General features: G+C 37.0%; 1 protein-coding gene and 2 non-coding genes across 9 annotated transcripts in view; 1 reads left to right on the top strand and 2 right to left on the bottom strand.

The window, feature by feature from the left end:
• Positions 1–17,892, bottom strand: part of LOC123312074 (voltage-dependent L-type calcium channel subunit beta-2) — a 71,785-nt gene that overhangs the window by 41,399 nt on the left and 12,494 nt on the right. For all 7 annotated transcript variants that reach the window (XM_044896283.1, XM_044896285.1, XM_044896284.1 and 4 more), the window contains one exon: positions 17,689–17,838. In XM_044896283.1, the coding sequence (XP_044752218.1) occupies positions 17,689–17,838 (150 nt within the window). Of the gene's footprint in view, positions 1–17,688; positions 17,839–17,892 lie in introns of those variants that run through there.
• Trnae-uuc lies at positions 9,377–9,448 on the bottom strand. The gene has a single exon. It is a non-coding gene; the product is annotated as a tRNA-Glu (tRNA).
• Positions 15,762–15,833, top strand: Trnae-uuc. The gene has a single exon. It is a non-coding gene; the product is annotated as a tRNA-Glu (tRNA).

Here is a 17,892-nt window from a genome sequence, read left to right as displayed (position 1 = left end):
TGTTAGCCTTACATATTAACGTCACGCAATGCCCTCTGCCAAAGAATAGTGTTCACTAGTATAAAACTTTTGAAAACGGCTACAGATCGCGGATATAAGCCTGTATCAAGCCTCCCCATGTATCAATGCTCCCTAGTCTCCCCTATATAGTAGACAATTTTGTTCCACCTTGCTGATGTTATAATTCAAGCTTAAATTACCCGAAAACGGTAATATTTAACATCCACAAAAACTGGTAACAAAAAATGGTGTTGAAAAGGGTAACTTTCCCCTTGAAAACTTCCCTTAGTGATTTCGAAGAATCAAAGAAGCATAAGCAAATGGTTTCTTGGTATTATAACCAACATATACTATGGTACCCCTTTCAGAAGTTATGTGCGATGAACCGGTCATCGTAAAATGTTCCTTCTACATGTTCCCACCTCTTAAGGGTTCAACTATTTGACATATGGATGTACATAGATATTTTTCCATAAAAAAAAATCTAAAAAAACATTTGAAAGGATTTGTTTCCAAGTGTAAACTATGAATATCCTGGGGAATTTCATAGAAGCCATTATGACGTCCGGACTCTGCGTAGTCTGAAAAACAACCCTCTAGCCATAATGTACCTGGAGGAAATCTGCACCGAGCAGCAATCAAGATAACCATCCTTCCGCGGCCCTCAGACGCTCGCCCGAACATAGAATCAGCGAATCTTCAATTTGGACGGAAATTCTGAAAATCACAACCACCTGCTACGTTCCAGAATTGACCGTGGCGACCGACAAAAAACATACCCAAATTTGTCCTTGAGACTCGACCGGCAGGCCCGATTGCATCGAATCGCAACCATTTGTTGCTAGTACCAACAACAGATGCGGTCAAAATTGTTTCCTTTCGCTTTCGTTCTTAGTGCCCTTGCTGCGCAGCGCCCCATACAATTGCCGGTTTGCCGGTACGTCCTACATTGTTTCGCAGAATAGAAAAAAAGTGAATCTTTTTATTTGGAGTTTCATAAAAAGGCTTCGTTCAAATATGAAAATTGTGGAAAATCTGCTGATGGAACTCGTAGCTTACATCGTCTTATGTTGTTACTCACAGCCAGTAATTAACTTAAATCCTTGCAACAGCGAAAAAAAATGGATATTCAAAAGGAGACTTCCTTTTTATGCTCCAATCACATTTATTTTAGCAGTCGGTTGGTCATGATTTTCTCAAGCTTTTGTAACTAGAACGGAGTAAGGTTGGCGCTCATGAAATGTCGATAATGTCATAACGCCGTTGCCACAACTAATATCAATTTTTATTACGAAAATGCCGAAAGTGATTGAAAAAAGAGACAGGGTCGCAGGTCTGCTCATTCAAATAGTTATACCCTGATATTCTAAAATCCACAATACGTCAGACGGTACCGAACATATTCAATGTAAGAGAATTTATATAATACTTCATCTGAATCTGAACGACTTATATTTCAGCTAAATATTTCCACAATCAGAAAGATTGTGAATGAAGAGGATTACAAAGAATTTCCTTCTATTGGGAGATCCAAACAAGTGATGGCATTTGAGAATTTTATGTTTGAGTGAATTAATGCGAAAAGTTTACAACAGGATTTTCGATTAATGTCATCGTAGAATAAGTTCCCGAAAATTGATTTTTCTATTTTTCATTTGACTTGTCCTATACATTGTAAATGTTTCAAGGTACCAATAAATACCTAATTATGTGTGTGTTTGTGTGTGTTTGTGCGTGTGTGTGTGTGAGTGTGCGTGTGTGTGCGTGAGTGTGCGTGTGCGTGTGCGTGTGCGATTGCGTGTGCGTGTGTGTGTGTGAGGGATTTGTGGGGGTGTGTGTGTGTGTGCGTGTGTGTGGTGGGTGCAGGATGTGTGTTTCGAGTGTCGTGTTTCGTGTGTTTCGAGTGTCGAGTGTCGTGTTTCGTGTGTCGAGTGTCGAGTGTCAAGTGTCGAGTGTCGAGTGTCGAGTGACAAGTGTCGAGTGTCAAGTGTCTAGTGTTAAGTGTCGAGTGTCGAATGTCGTGTGTCGAGTTTCGTGTGTCGAGTGTCGTGTGTCGAGTGTCGTGTGTCGAGTGTCGAGTGTCGAGTGTCGAATGTCTAGTGTCGAGTGATGAGTGTGTGGCGTGTCTGGGTGTGTGAGAGGGATTTGTGGGGTGTGTGTGCGTGTGTGTGTGGGTGGGGCGTGTGTGTGCGTGTGCGTGTGTGTGTGAGGGATTGGTGGGGGGGTGTGTGTGTGTGTGTGTGTGTGTGTGTGTGTGTGTGTGTGTGTGTGTGCGTATGCGTGTGCGTGTGTGTGTGTGTGTGTGTGTGAGGGATTGGTGGGGGGTGTGTGTGTGTGTGTGTGTGTGTGTGTGTGTGTTTGTGTGTGTGGTGGGTGCAGGATGTGTGTTTCGAGTGTCGAGTGTCGTGTTTCATGTGTCGAGTGTCGAGTGTCGAGTGTCGAGTGTCGAGTGTCGAGTGTCGAGTGTCAAGTGTCGAGTGTCGAGTGTCGAGTGTCGAGTGTCGTGTTTCATGTGTCGAGTGTCGAGTGTCGAGTGTCAAGTGTCGAGTGTCGAGTGTCAAGTGTCGAGTGTCAAGTGTCGAGTGTCAAGTGTCGAGTGTCAAGTGTCGAGTGTCAAGTGTCGAGTGTCTAGTGTCGAGTGTCTAGTGTCGAGTGTCGAGTGTCGAGTGTCAAGTGTCGAGTGTCAAGTGTCGAGTGTCGAGTGTCGAGTGTCGAGTGTCGAGTGTCAAGTGTCGAGTGTCAAGTGTCAAGTGTCGAGTGTCAAGTGTCGAGTGTCAAGTGTCGAGTGTCAAGTGTCGAGTGTCGAGTGTCGAGTGTCAAGTGTCAAGTGTCGAGTGTCAAGTGTCGAGTGTCAAGTGTCGAGTGTCAAGTGTCGAGTGTCAAGTGTCGAGTGTCGAGTGTCTAGTGTCGAGTGTCTAGTGTCGAGTGACGAGTGTGTGGCGTGTCTGTGTGTGTGAGGGATTTGTGGGGTGTGTGTGCGTGTGTGTGTGTGGGTGGTGTGTGTGTGCGTGTGCGTGTTCGTGTGCGTGTGTGTGTGTGTATTATATCAAAGATGAACAGCCACAAATACTCGCCAATTGTCCTGTTAATTGTTTATTCATGTGAAAGTTTTGTTCAAAAGTGAAGTTCATCTTGACTTGAAACTTCCTTTAATTCCTTTCACTTATATTGATGCAAGATGATTTTTCTTGAAGAATTTAACATAATTATCTGTTAATTCCTTCGGGAGATACCATTCCCAACCACTGCATCATATGCATTTCATCTTCCGGTTTGATATTTTAGAAAACAACTGATGTAACGTATTCAAACTTTAGCCAAAGAAGATAACGAACATTAACTCTCCTCAAGCTAGTGCATATTATGATATTATACCGATCTCTTGTATTCTCCATGCAAATAACTGGATTTGGTATGCCTTCAATCAGTTTGTATAAACTTCAATTATGTTCGTCATATATTTTCCGAAGAGATTCGACATTGTGATAAAATACGTAATAACAGAAACTTTTACGTAGAACGGGCAACATAGCGTTGATTTAAAACCCAAAAATGTTTTGACAAGCGTCATAACCCCAAATTTTCGTACTATACAGAGTGAAATGTGTCAAAATTCCATGTCCAACCGACTGCTAAAATAAAAGTGAATTGGGTATAGTAGAGAGACCGATGTTCTCTGCATCATCTCGCCCCTACCTTATATGCATTTATGGAATTGATCAAAGGGCCCGAGGGAGTAGTGATCCGGGTGTGTGGAGACCAAAATGATACGTCACCCTTTCGACACAGATAGCAATCCGTCTCCGCCAAAGCCATAGTCTTTTTATACCTCTACGAATCCCGCATATGCTTCGATAAGATGCTCAACGAGCAATTGCTCAATTCGACTACGTACACTACAAAGCAGTCGTATCCATAAGGCCTAGACCCATACGTTTATCGATTACTCTACTTGATTTGCCCGGGCTTTGAAGCAACGCCGAATGAAACATTGAAGTCTATCTGGGTATGTGGAGCTGGCTGATGGGCTTTATCATAATTCAGTGAGCAAGCAGCATCCGTGGTTGTGGATTACGCTTTCTGCACGTTGTGTTGGGTTGCTGATTTGTTTTCTCCTATTCGAGGCGTTGTTGGATTCTGGCTTAATCCCGTTTCGCTCATTTGACATGATATGAACACAATGGGTGGGGTAACATGAAATGTGAAGGTGGTAAGCGAGCAAGCTTCGAGGAGAACTAAACCAGAATTTAAAGCTGTATCTGTTGTTGGTATAGACACAAAGAAAATTGACAGTTTTCATCTGGCACTGATATTTCGAAAAACTACTGATGGGAAATCAATGCCTAAGATGAAAAACTTATTATCAAAAAGATTTCAATTGGAATTTTTGTTGGTAGAGTGCGGGTAAACACGGTAAGCGAGCGCGGGTAGCAAACGAAAATCTTCTAAATCGAAAATTTTTTAATTTTCGAACGAAATCAACCTGGGTCATTTTTCCGACTAATTCGAGGTCGTAGATCACGAATATGTAATTATATTTTTTATATTATCAGTACTTTGGGAAAAAAATCGCTTATAGTGAAAAATTTTGAAAAAATTGGTAAACTTTGAGGAGCTGTAGCAGCCAGAAAAAAGGCACTGGACTTATACTGATTATTCTTGTGATAGATTGGTTCTTTGCAAATAGAAAAAACCTTATTTCATTCATCTGCCGTGAACAGTTTAGCTTTTATGATTTTTTCCGCGAAGGTCCAAAATCTCGAATTTTCCATCGACCATAACTTGAAAAATAAATTTTTAAAAAAATATCTGTTTGCATATTCGTGTTCTACGCCCTCGAATTAGTTTATAGTATATATTTGGTCTTGATCGGAGACCAAAATTTTTTTTCAAAAAATCGCAATTTTTCCATACATATGTATGGAAAATTTGAAAAAAATTTCGATCTCTCCGATTTCCATCAAAATTGGAGTATTCACTGATTCGAGGGTGTAGATTACGAATATGCAAACAGAATTTTGCTGAAAGGATTAGTTTTCAAGCATTGGGTTTTCATCCAACCCTTTTTCTTGAGTTTGCCTTTGTTTCGTAGTTAAGTCTTCATCTTAAGACGATTTTGATGCTATTTCCTTGATTGACGATGTACTGGATGCTTAATAGAAAGTGTGAATAAGAACATACCTACCGAAAAAGGTATACCTACTAATACACACGACAGGAATGCGCCCAATTCCGGACCTCCTGTATATGAATCATGGAAGATTCAGTTTCGCATCGAAGTCAACACATTATTGAGCGCATGTTCTTTCTCAAGAGCACATCCGAATCCCGTCCAACAAAAGGCATTTGCCTCGACCCATATCAGAAATATGCCACATTGAAATTGCGTTAAAAGTCATCTTGCTCCGGGTCCAGGTAAAGATCGGCCCCTCTAACCCATGGCGATTCTGGCTTCCCGTATGGTTCTCATGTCTGAGACTTACATAAAAATAATAATTAGAAGGTCTGCCCTTTCTGAAAGTCAAATACGTCATTAAAACGAAACCGCACTGGACGTTTTGCTAGAAGGAGTTGGATGTTTTGTAGACAACAATACTGTCTTTTTCAAATATTTATTTCATTTACCTCGTACCATTTCGTTCACGAAAATGTGTAATACTCATGCAATCTCAGAACCTCAGATCGTGAAACAATTATAGTTATTGTTGAGCAATGTGAAATGAAAAAATTTTCGCTGATTCTCATAGCAGGGAAATTTTCATGTACCTAGTATTCAAATCTTCGAAAAGTGTGCCTAGGAATTCCCTCAAAAAACAGTTCAAAAGTTGACGATATATACAGAATGTAAATAAATAGTTTCCAGGTGTAATTCTTTGTGAAAAAACAGTATGATCAGTATAGCTCTTCCATATGAATTTTTTCTTGGTCAGCTTCTATTGAAGTATCCAAGCAGGGGCTGTAAAAAAATCTATATGAAAGGCCCACACTATTTTTTGAAAGGAAATCATTTCTTACATTTTTTCGCAACTTATCATTGAATACATACTGAATAAATGATGGAGTGAGATAGGAATTCCTCCAGGTCCAAGAAAAATTTGTTATTCGACAAAGGCCGAGTTAAAATGAAGCTGTTCTTAACCACCACCTACCCATATAAAACCGTATGTCATTCCGAAATGTAACAACTTGGTCCTTTCGTTATGGGCATGTGAATTGGCATTATTTATTTGGGACCCAGGTATTGTGCTCCCTTATTTAGTGAGCCTGACCAGAGAAATAAACGACTTTTTATCGTTTCCACCCTATGGTCCGTATGTAATTCTTGGTAAACAACTACGCCATAGTGAGAATTGATTGGGAGACAGGTATACGTTTGGTGCATATTTCTCTCCTCCTCCCACGCCCCGACAAGGATCTTCTCACATTTCAGACCGACATGGCGAGAAATGCTGCACTATTATGCAATATACAGGGGGCGCGGATACATTTCGTCACATTCACAATGGAATATGTTCACCCCATATTTTTAATTCATCCAATATATAAAGTAAGTACTCTATTTTGAATCAGACATAACTTGAATACGAATTTTTCGATGAAAATGTACAGAACTGCATGAAATATGCAGGTAGGTACTCAGGGCAAAAGAAATTCAATCTCCAAAAATGAAAGAACAAACAGCTTATTGTCCAATGTACAACTGACATCTTATGATGGTTTCTGTTCTGAAGGCGTGATGTATAGTTGATTCAACGTTTTGGAGGCCTAGTAACAATGGTGAATGCTCATGAGATTAATCATTACATTATACAGAGACGTCATAACAAATAATTAATTTTGAATTTGATTCAATATGGGAACGTTGGACAGAACGGTTCGTATCATTTATCAATGCAGTAATTGAAGTCTTATTCGATGCATTATTCATTGAATGATGATCGAATATTTACATATAGCCTATTTCGCAAAGTGGGTGAAGCATAAAATCACACCAACATGAAGAAAGGAATTTGAGTACTAAGATTGTCGGTTTTACGAGTACTATATTTACACATTACAGAGGTTGTTTACCTGTCAAAAATGGAAACAATTCTCACGTTTTGTTGATGAAGTCAAAAGACTTCGACATGTTAATAGTCTTTTATTGGAAACCCTGTGTAAGAACTAGAAAATGAAATACGTAATTCTTTTGAAGAGAAAGTTGATCATACAAATTGAAAATTGTTCAGAAAAACATGTCTGAATTTGCTAGTGTTTTTCCTTATGGCTTCAAGTGCTACACAATTTCATATTTCTGATATATTTTTCGACTATCAATCAATTCATGCTGTGAAAAATCAAGACCCATTTGTCTCGAAGAAGCACGCTCAGACGTTTCATTTCTCGTTCAAGGACTCTCCAAAGAGGGCACTTCTGTTTCCATCCTGAATCATTCTCGGATTCTGCAAAGAACCTGATGGTAAGTAATTATCCTCCACTATTCCGAATTAATTCAGCAATGTCCTCTTTTTGTCTTGATCCCGTCTAGAGAGCGAAAATAATGGTCCTAGGGTGAAGGAATTCCGAGAAATATCGTTTAATTTCAAAACCTCGGTTGCAAGGAAACAATAATGGATTCTTTAGTTGCAGAAAGGTACAGCAGGCAAGAACAAAAAAGCCATTGCATTGCAATTCGATGGAGTCAGGTTATTCTTTCTCATTCGATCAGGTAGAAGGTTTGCAGGTGATATAAGAGTTTGTGGGGCATTCGATTCGTCTATTTGATTCTTCGGGGAGAATTTGGGGACGTAAAGAGAAATCATTTTAGATTTCGATCGCTGTAATAGGATGCGACATTAGAAGGAAATTCCTTATAGAGTTATTGAAGAAGAAGGTAAAAGTTACCCGATCTTTAGTCAGTTGGCTATATTATATGCATATTCTTTCATTTCTCAATCAATATAAATCTCTTATGTGGATAAAATCGGACGTGATCATTCGAACATCCTGTTCTAGAGAGAAACATGCGAATTTTGTCATTTCAACGACAAATAAACCAATTTATGCAAATTCCACGACTTGACATTCGGGATTTGAAAGTACTTTACTGGTTCCATCTTTTCGATATGGTGCGATGTGGAATCGGTAACAGCTTTCTATTTATACTCGGTAAATATGCATCCTCACTCACATTCGTTTCGGGGACTTAAAATAAATCGTTTGATATTTTTATTGCTTTAATAAATGAAAATTAATTCCTCCTAGGAAACGGATGACAGCCCCAGAATGCCATCGCAAACCTCTTTAATGGTGTCTCTCGGAGGAGTTAGATATCGTTTTTAACGACGTGAATAAAAATGAAAAACCAAGGATGTCATAAAGGAACTGAGTACATGTGTGGTTAGAAATATCACCTGAGAACATAAAGTACAATTATAGGATTGAATCAATGTATGGGGAAATATGGATTATTCTGGAGAGCGTACGTTTTGTTTTGTAGATTCTAGAAAAGTAATCAGTTGCAATCCAGAGAGCCCTTCGAAATGAACTCGATAATGAAAAGTGGATAAACAAAAAAATTTTTTTCTTGTAGTGTCCGATATTTGAAAGTTTGGTTTACCACTTTTTTTCACATTGGGTCTTGATCCATATCCCTGGAATCATGTCCAAAGTGGAATGTACATCCATCGGAATTCTAGGTAAGGAGGTATCCATCAAATGAGTAATATGGGAAACAAAATGAAGAGAACCAGTTTGTACTGTAATTGTACAATGAGGTGTAGGCTTGTATGAGGCAGATTCCTAGAAATTTCGGCGTAATAGGTGTTTCCGAGGTAAAAGGATCGCAAATGATAAATTACAACATTCTGATTTCGTGTTGTTGGTCAGGTACAAGTAATTTCGTATCTAACCACTCACTGAAAGGAGTAGTTTTTTTCGTATTTCTTTATGGCTTGGGTTTGAATGATTATGGACATTATGGTTCCGCAGTATATTTCACTACGTTTATCATTCTTCGCAAGGATATTCATAATTATTATCTTCATCATAAAATTTATTTACTCCAAATAAGATTTGATTGAGCAGTACCTAAAACTGATCAGTAAAAACGAACTGTGACACCATAAACAGACAGTTTTCACTGTGTATTACCACTCACTTCATGTATTTTCAATTGAAGCAAGGGTGCTTTAGAACGGCAGGGAAAGAATAAAAAAAAATATTAATTTTGTTACAAAAACTCTGGAATTAATATAGATAGGGTGTTTCGTAGTGTTTTTACTATATTCGCAATGTGTTAATGAGTTATCAAACGACGTGTTGTTTTTATGTCTGCGATGGGTCAGATTTGCGGCGTGCCTCATATTTCTTGAATTTTTGGTCGGTAAAAATATAATTCCGATACCGGGAATCGAACCCGAGCCTCCTGGGTGAAAGCCAGGTATCCTAGCCACTAGACCATATCGGACTGATGCTTAGAGTGGAGTTGTAAACAGTGTAGAAAAATTTCTTGTCTATTGTATATAAGAAATGTGGGAGGAAATTAATCGTCTTGTTGGCTATTACAATCGAATTGATATTTCAAAGGCTGATACCATTCTTGAACAAGGCGCTAGCTTCTGATGAAAAAGCTTGAAAATCTCAGGGCTTTATCCTTTATCTATAAACCTTAACCATTGTTTTTAGTATACCATAGAAGATATAACTTACAGTTAGAATCTTTAAGGACCTTAACGAGTACCTTGCAGAATCCCACTGACACTGGATTTCAAGCAGTGTCAAGAAGATAAAACTTTTCAATATTACTATTACTCATCGTGTTATTCAATTACTCTTCAACAACGAATTAACAACCTCAAATTCATATTCGTTGGACCTATGACATTTTATTGAGTAGTTGGTATAATTGAGCTTTTATATTCCCTATTCGCCATTAACAGTCGTATAACAATTTTCCATGTACTAAACAACTGATGTGAACGTTTTTATGTGAAAGCCAATTATGAATCGTTTGATGCCTTCGAGCAAAAGAGTAACAGAAATTAAAACCTTAAGGCATAATCGCGAAATAATAGGACAGTCTATTGTATCATATGAATTATCTTTTGATCGTAATGTACTTTCAGGTTATTGATGCCCCAGATGCTGATGAAAATTCCAAAAAATTGTACTTTTTGGCTGTCTTGCATTCACGCCCTGTACAACAGGCATTTATTGAAAAAAAACTATAGGACAGTAGAATACAGACAAAGAACAATATTTAGAGAAATTTAGCCAGTCAAACTCATGTTGTGACACATAGAAATATGAGCTTTGGAAGAATGAAAAACTGTACGAAATTTGCATGGTTCGCCATATCATATTGTATTTCATGAATGCCGAAATGAGAATTTACCTTCAATTCTAGAATCCGTTACATTTTTACGATCACTAAACCGATAGCGTCAATTTATGTGGATAAAATATTACCGTGTCCACGAAAATTTTGGATATTTGATTTTAATTAGGAGACTTGACCTTTATCTTAATTGTCGCCATAAGATGGTGAAAACGGTACCAAAGCTTAAATTTTAATGAGAACGTCTCCTTAACATACTGGATATCCTCACCTATCTCCTTATAAATGAAGCGCATTTTATGTCTAATGTATTTTCATCCGTTTATTAAGTTGTTTACTTGAAATACATGCTATGGTCGAATATGCTAATAAACGCCTTATGTATATATTCTTGGTATTTGGCTGCAAGAATTTTGGTGACAAATACCTGGGTCATTCGTGACTACCTGCTGGTAACTGACATTTAAGGTAATTTTACATGTCGTATTCATGATATGGACAGTAAGAATCTGATGGAAAAGTTGCTGGAAATGAGAGAACGAAATTGGTTCTGTCAAATTTTTTTTGGAGCGATGCAAAATTGATCGAAACTGGAAAAAAATTATCTACAAATCGTTTTTCTATTCATAGAGAACCTTACAGTATCTAAGAAGTCCTTGCAACATAAGTTCCTATAGCGGTCTTTATTTCACAATCCCTGTTGATCCTCAGTATTTATACAGGGTGGTCCAAATCGTAACCAAGAAATTTTAACCACGTATTCTACATCAAAAATAAGCCCTAGTTTGTCATATCAACATATGTCGAGAAATGTTTCCTCTCCGAGCTACGGGGTGTTAAAATTATAGAAAAAAAAATGTTTTTTATTTATAACTCTCACACTGCCTGAAATATTTTTATGAAATTTGAGAAATAGGTTTTGAGCGTCAAGGAGCACTTTTTGCATAATATCATTTCTCTTTTATTCCACCAGTAGCGTCCGTACTGCAGCGAGACTGAATATTTTCAGATATAAAAATAATACGCCACTGGTTTTTCCGACAATAAAAATTAATATTCAAATCCTTATTTAATATGGAGCAAATTCGGTTTCTTGACTTTTTGCTGACCGAGGCACCGTTTCCGGTTAAAAAAATAAAACACATTCTCATGCATGAAGAAATCGGCATAATTTGATATAGCAAAAATAGTCTTATTTTATTATTATGTACCTACCATATCAAATTTTGGCGATTTCTTCATGCATGAGAATGTGTTTTATTTTTGTAACCGGAAACGGTGCCTCGTACAGCAAAAAGTCAAGAGACCGAATTTGCTCCAAATTAAATAAGGATTCAAATAGTAATTTTTATTGTGGGAAAACCCAGTGGCGTATCATTTTCTTATCTGAAAATATTCAGTCTCGCTGCAGTACGGACGCCACTGGTAGAATAAAAAAGAAATTATATTATGCAAAAAGTACTCAAATTTCATAAAAATATTTTGAGCAGTGTGAGAGTTATTAATAAAAAACATTTTTTTTTCTATAATTTTAACACCGCGTATCTCGGAGAGGAAACATTTCTCGTCATATCTTTATATGACAAACAAGGGCTTATTTTTGATGTAGAATACGTGGTTAAAATTTCTTGGTTACGATCTGGACCACCCTGTATAGACTGAGTAGAGAGTAATAAAGGTATTTTCGATCCCATAGAAAATGGTCTGCTCAAATTCATTATTCTCAGTTTTCTGGTTTCAAAGAAAAAAGGGTCCACCAATGATATAAAAGACGCAAATTATTTTTAGGCAAAGAATAAACCCTTAAATTTTTTCTATTCATTTAATGCTTCGATATTTATGATAATAAACATCTTTTCAATCTTCTCAACGACTAAATAGTGATGATACAAATATTTCATATTCCAAACTATCTAGAAGTAACAAAAGTTCAGTCATTCCGATATGCTTCGAATTAAAAGAAGCTTAACAAGCAATTAATTTTTATCAGATCCGTCGAATATGAAGTAATTGAAGTATAATAGCATCAAAGAGTCATGTTAACTTATTTTCCGACTCGAATTGTCTGGCCCAACAATTGCCTCTCACCAAAACTACAAAGGTGCGAGATATTGAATATCGAACCAGTTCTTTTTGTTCGATTGGATGAATTGTGTTGAGTTTATTCGAAATTAATAACACCAGTCATTACGCGACCTTGATTAAGTTTCACAGCGAATGATTTTTGGACCTCTCCCGAAAACGGAACACACACATGCACACATGATCGGATTTTTATGAACGTTGATAAAAAAAAAAAACATAATTAGTGTGTGAACGTCAAACTGCTTCAGTGTTAGTTGTTATTTTCCGTTACATTTTAATATATTTGAGATAGAAAATCACCTCGGTAAATTGGTTATTATATTTAATTAACTAGAAAATTTTATGCGAGATTTGGCTTAAGTGGCACATCGGCTTTCTTTCTGATCTCGTCTTGATGACTGTCGTTTGATTCAATTGTTGATATTAGGTTTTTTTCAATGAAACCATCACAGGCAACCGTTAACAGCGTCCTTTTTTACGTTCCCGCTAATTTTTCGTGAGAAACGATGAATTCTGTATCTTACAAACTATTTCGCTGAAATTTTTCTTCCACATAAGTAGTACTTTCAATAAATTATGGACAAGTTTTATAAGATTTATTTTTACAGGGTATAAATGAATAGAATTGCTTTCCATAGTGCATTCACTTTTATTTTAGCACTCGGTTGGTCATAGAAATTTGACACATTTCACTCTGTATAGCACGAAAATGTGGGGTTATGACGCTTGTCAAAACATTTTTGGGTTTTAAATCAACGCTACGTTGCCCGTTCTACGTAAAAGTTTCTGTTATTACGTATTTTATCGCAATGTCGAATCTCTTCGGAAAATATGTGACGAACATAATTGAAGTTTATACAAACTGATTGAAGGCATAGCAAATCCAGTTATTTGCATGGAAAATACAAGAGATCAGTATAATATCATAATATGCTCTAGCTTGAGGAGAGTTAATGTTTGTTATCTTCTTCGGGTAAAGTTTGAAAACGTTACATCAATTGTAGATTTCAAAAATATTAACCCGAAGATGAAATACATATGATGCAGTGGTTGGGGCTTGTCCTTACTCCGTTCTAGTTACAAAAACTTGAGAAAATTATTTCATGGCCAACCGACTGCTAAAATAAATGTGAATGGAGCTCAAAAAAATTATCTGAAAAACCCACACACTTTTTGGACAAGGAATCACCCCTCCTTGATTTTTTTCACAGTTTCGACTGAATGAATGTACTACTGTAGGACTAGTAAGTTGTTCTGGAATGTGTCGAACAAAGAAACGAATATCTACAATACTTCGAACAACAATTATTTCCATTTTTGTTCTCCATGAACCAAATCTAATTCCGACATAAAAATACCCCTTCGACTAGTACATAACATCGTCATTATTGCCTATTTTAACGACCAACCAGAATATTCTAAAATTAGTTTTCTTTCAATAAATCCAGCGACACAAAGGACCGAGAGCACATAAATTATGGTTCAGGTTGTGAAAAGATCTTGAAACGGCTTCTTATGGTTTAAAAGTTAAAACTTTAGATTATTAGAAGTTTGACCATGACAATAAATTGGTTTGGCTTTGCCTTTTCGGCAAGTATTACTTACTTGACGTTGTTTCGGTAGGTTATACGATATGGTCTACGCTACTCAGAAATCAGGGACGGCTTAGGACTTTCCCATATTGAAGGTATTTCCGATGACGATATGAATTGATGTTTTGGAAAAATCCCTGCATTCCAATAAAAAAAAAGAATTGCTAGTAATTCTTTCCCTGTTATCCATTAACATTAACCATATTCTACAATGAAAAAAATCTGTTTTCGATTTGCGCCATGAAATTTCAAATATTCACCATTAAAGATTTTATACAGCTGTAAGGTGTCTTCCATATTGATATTGGAAGGGAGATAAAGAAGGATAAAGAAGGAGTGTGATACGTGATTCAAACTTTCTTGAAATTTCACAGTGTATTATTAAATATTCTCGTCATAGTTTATAGTAGAATTTTTAAGTGATTTTATTTGTGTAAGCAATTTATTTCCAATATTTTCAGTTAAAAGCATTGATGGTTGATAAAAATGGATTATCTTATTGGTTTTTCGGAATGTATACTTTTATCTGAAACTATAGAATATTATGTAAACATCGTCGGGATTTTCTCATAATTTTTGAAACAGGGATTTTATCAAAATTTGACCAAAAGCTGTCTAGTCGATAATATTATCCAGAATTCAGCGAGTATTATTTATAACTCAAAAACTGTTGGTGCTGGGATAATCCTGTTCTAAAAGTGGCAGAGAATTTGTAAATTTCCATTTCGAATTTTGGAGCCCGTCCCTGTTCCAGAGAGGCATATGTGAGAGTATGTTCATAGCGATACCTTCTTGTAAACCGATTTCCTGTTCTAATTACTAGCAGGCTACAGGATTCCGAGAATTTGCCGAAATTCAAGAAGAAATTCTCCATAGTCCTCTGAAATCGCATTTGCCCGCACATATAAAATTAATGACTATGGGCGAATGCCTTGCTGAAATGCAGCATCGTCTGTAATTTTTCGGCGAATATAAAAATGAAATCGACTCGATCCTTTGTTGTGGTTCGTTATGGAGGAACAATGAAAAAATTGGAATTATAGAACTTTTTCTTGTGGAAGTGTCCCTGATTTTTTTCACGTTGATGAAAAAGGAAGGAACCTATTAAAGTATGGTCAATGCTTGTTCGAAGTGACAAAATTTCGTAAATTAGTATCAAATATTATCCGATAGTATCTCAGTTCTTGAAATTCGTTGATGGTGCTCAATCCACAATCCTATGTAAGTTTCTGAATGAAAGAAAAAGATAAGTAGCAAAATTTCGATCATGAGGCAAAAATAATAGTTTCCAATTATGCCCTAAGTCTTTTCTAAAGTCCAAAGTCAAAAATGTATTGAAAAGATAAAAGATATCATTTTCAGGTAAACCCTCTGAAACGGAAATACCAGAAGAGTTAAAAATCATTAAATAGGATTGATTCGTTTAGCTTACTTCTTAATCTGTAACTTCCCAAGTGTTTATTAAGTTTACTTGAAAATACAGAAGCAGAAGATCCCAAATCAGGCATTCACAATACTCGATTCTTGTTAAAAGGCAATGTGTTAAGTACCTATTTAGGATGGACTTATTCATAGGGTCAAGAATACTTCTTATGAGGTACCCAGTAACCTGGGTTCTAGGTTACTTACAGACTTAAGTCTGTGAGGAGTGAGATGAATTAGGTAATCTTCTAGCTACCTGATAGATAGGTGAAAAAGGGGAAGAATTCAGAGGTGCCAAAGAGATTGTGATTACCGAAACATTTACAGCCTGAAGATTAGCAACATCCGATATGGTCTAGTGGCTAGGATACCTGGCTTTCACCCAGGAGGCTCGGGTTCGATTCCCGGTATCGGAAATACGTTTTGCTAAAATCAGTATCGAATAAATATTTTCACAAAGAACCCCTATAGAAAGGATGAACCTCAAATAGAAATAATAATTGCTAACAAAACATCCAAAGTCAGATACCTTGCAAGAAGAAACGAAAACAATTGTCTTGTCTGAGCATTTTTTTGCATATTCGAAAATTATGTTGTATTAATTCTGGTCTCCAACATCACTCTAAAGAGTTAATTCAGATGCATCATATCAAAATTATGGAATTTCTAGATGAATGCCAAATTTCAAGAAAAAATGACCCTTATGTGTAAATGTCGAGTTGTTTCCCACATTCGGCCGCTGAAGATCAAGACAACCTGAGGTCGCTGTGAACATCCTGATACCTACACCAGAAACGTAGATGCCATTCTCATTATTCCAACTATCGAATATCAAATGAACGCAACTGGCTTGACCCCCATGTCTTTGGTATTTAAAACACTGGTACGGTATACTTTTTCGTGATCCCGTCTAATAATACCAGTTAAAAACTGGTTCTTCCGAATCTAAACGGTTTGAATTTCCTTCACTTGCATTAATCAGGTAATATAATAGAACCACATAAAAATAATTCAACTATTTGGTCATTGAAGTAGGAGATACGCCGGTTTAGAAAGCGCGTTAAAATCTCGAAATTTAACTTGTTTCCTCTGCCCTCCCCGCCTGAGTGACCCCTGCTTTGAAGAGAGGATTTTTGACCCACGTTTCGGCCTGGACCTGGACGTATCTGGTGTTAAGTCGAGAATAATTAATTCTGGTGTTCTCACGTATATTTAATAACTCCATTTCGGAATCTGAGTTGAAGATTTCGAGTGTTCTGTCATGGGTCAACTCAACGGTAACGAATGGTAGATAAATCGTGGAAGAATATAATGCTTATCTTGCTGAAAAGGCCACTTGAATTATTAGCATTTCGCATAATAATAAAACATGCTGTTAATCTCCATAAAACAATTCGAAGAACTGGTACTTTCAACGTAATATCGGTGTTATAAATAAAAAAAACCGATGTGCGATAAATATGGTACGTACATTCATGCAGCCTTCCTAAAAACTAAGATCTAAGAAAGAAATAAGCATGGGTTTCTTAGAACTAAGACCTAAGATCCAGAACTAACGTAGACTCGACCAATTGGCAGATGGTGATCACGTGATAGTTCTTAGGAAGGCTTCATGAAACCATCGATGAAGCGATGAGAGTAGTTACAAATTTTTCCCTATGAACTAAGACCCATCAAGAATTATGGTTAGAAATGTGGTCAACTGTAGACTAAGGATCAAGTTGTTACGTGAAAAACTGTGTGTTGTTATTTATGGTGTACCTCTTCTTTCTTCCTTTCGCATCCTTCTTGGTTCGAGACTAAGAACTAAGACCTAAGGAAATTGGGTTTCTGCTCATTCCTCACAAAGCATGATAGCCATCTGACAATCATGGTGGGCTTACGCAAAGTTCCTAAGAAGTAAGAACTGGGGACCTAAGACCAATACAAATGGTATACGACGACCACCTGAATGAAATCTGGCAATGATTCGATGATTGTATATTTCTTAGGTCTTAGTTCCTAGAAACTGTGTGTATAGCCAATATCAGATTGGTTGCTTCCTTAGGTCTTAGTTCTTAGGAGCAGCCTTAAGCCTCATCAGATACCAGTGTAGAGTGGAATACATAAAAAATGAACCTGAACTGGTTCGTGATAATTTAGTAGGTATATCAATAAATAAATAAATTTCGACAATGCTACGACATTGAATGAAAGAATCGTGCACAACCGATACGTTTTTCATCATAACCAAGGGAAAATAAGAGCAAAAAAAGGGGTGACTGCACGTACCTGTCGTTTGACACTGGAGGAACTATCGCTAAGACTACCAGAGGCCCCAAATTTGCGACCCCGCTGTTTTGAACGGGTTCCGGTGCTCGTGTTTACCAGAGGCGGACCACCAGAGGCTAGCGCTTCTTCCTGTTCAACTTCCTCGATATTCTGGAACAGAAACAAAATTAACCCCACATTTTCGAGATTACGCGAAGCTAAATT

The sequence above is a fragment of the Coccinella septempunctata genome, chromosome 4 (genome assembly GCF_907165205.1).
Source record: "Coccinella septempunctata chromosome 4, icCocSept1.1, whole genome shotgun sequence".
NCBI classification, from domain to species: domain Eukaryota; kingdom Metazoa; phylum Arthropoda; class Insecta; order Coleoptera; family Coccinellidae; genus Coccinella; species Coccinella septempunctata.
Note: the sequence above shows the minus strand (reverse complement) of the source record. Positions and strands in the feature narration are given on the sequence as shown.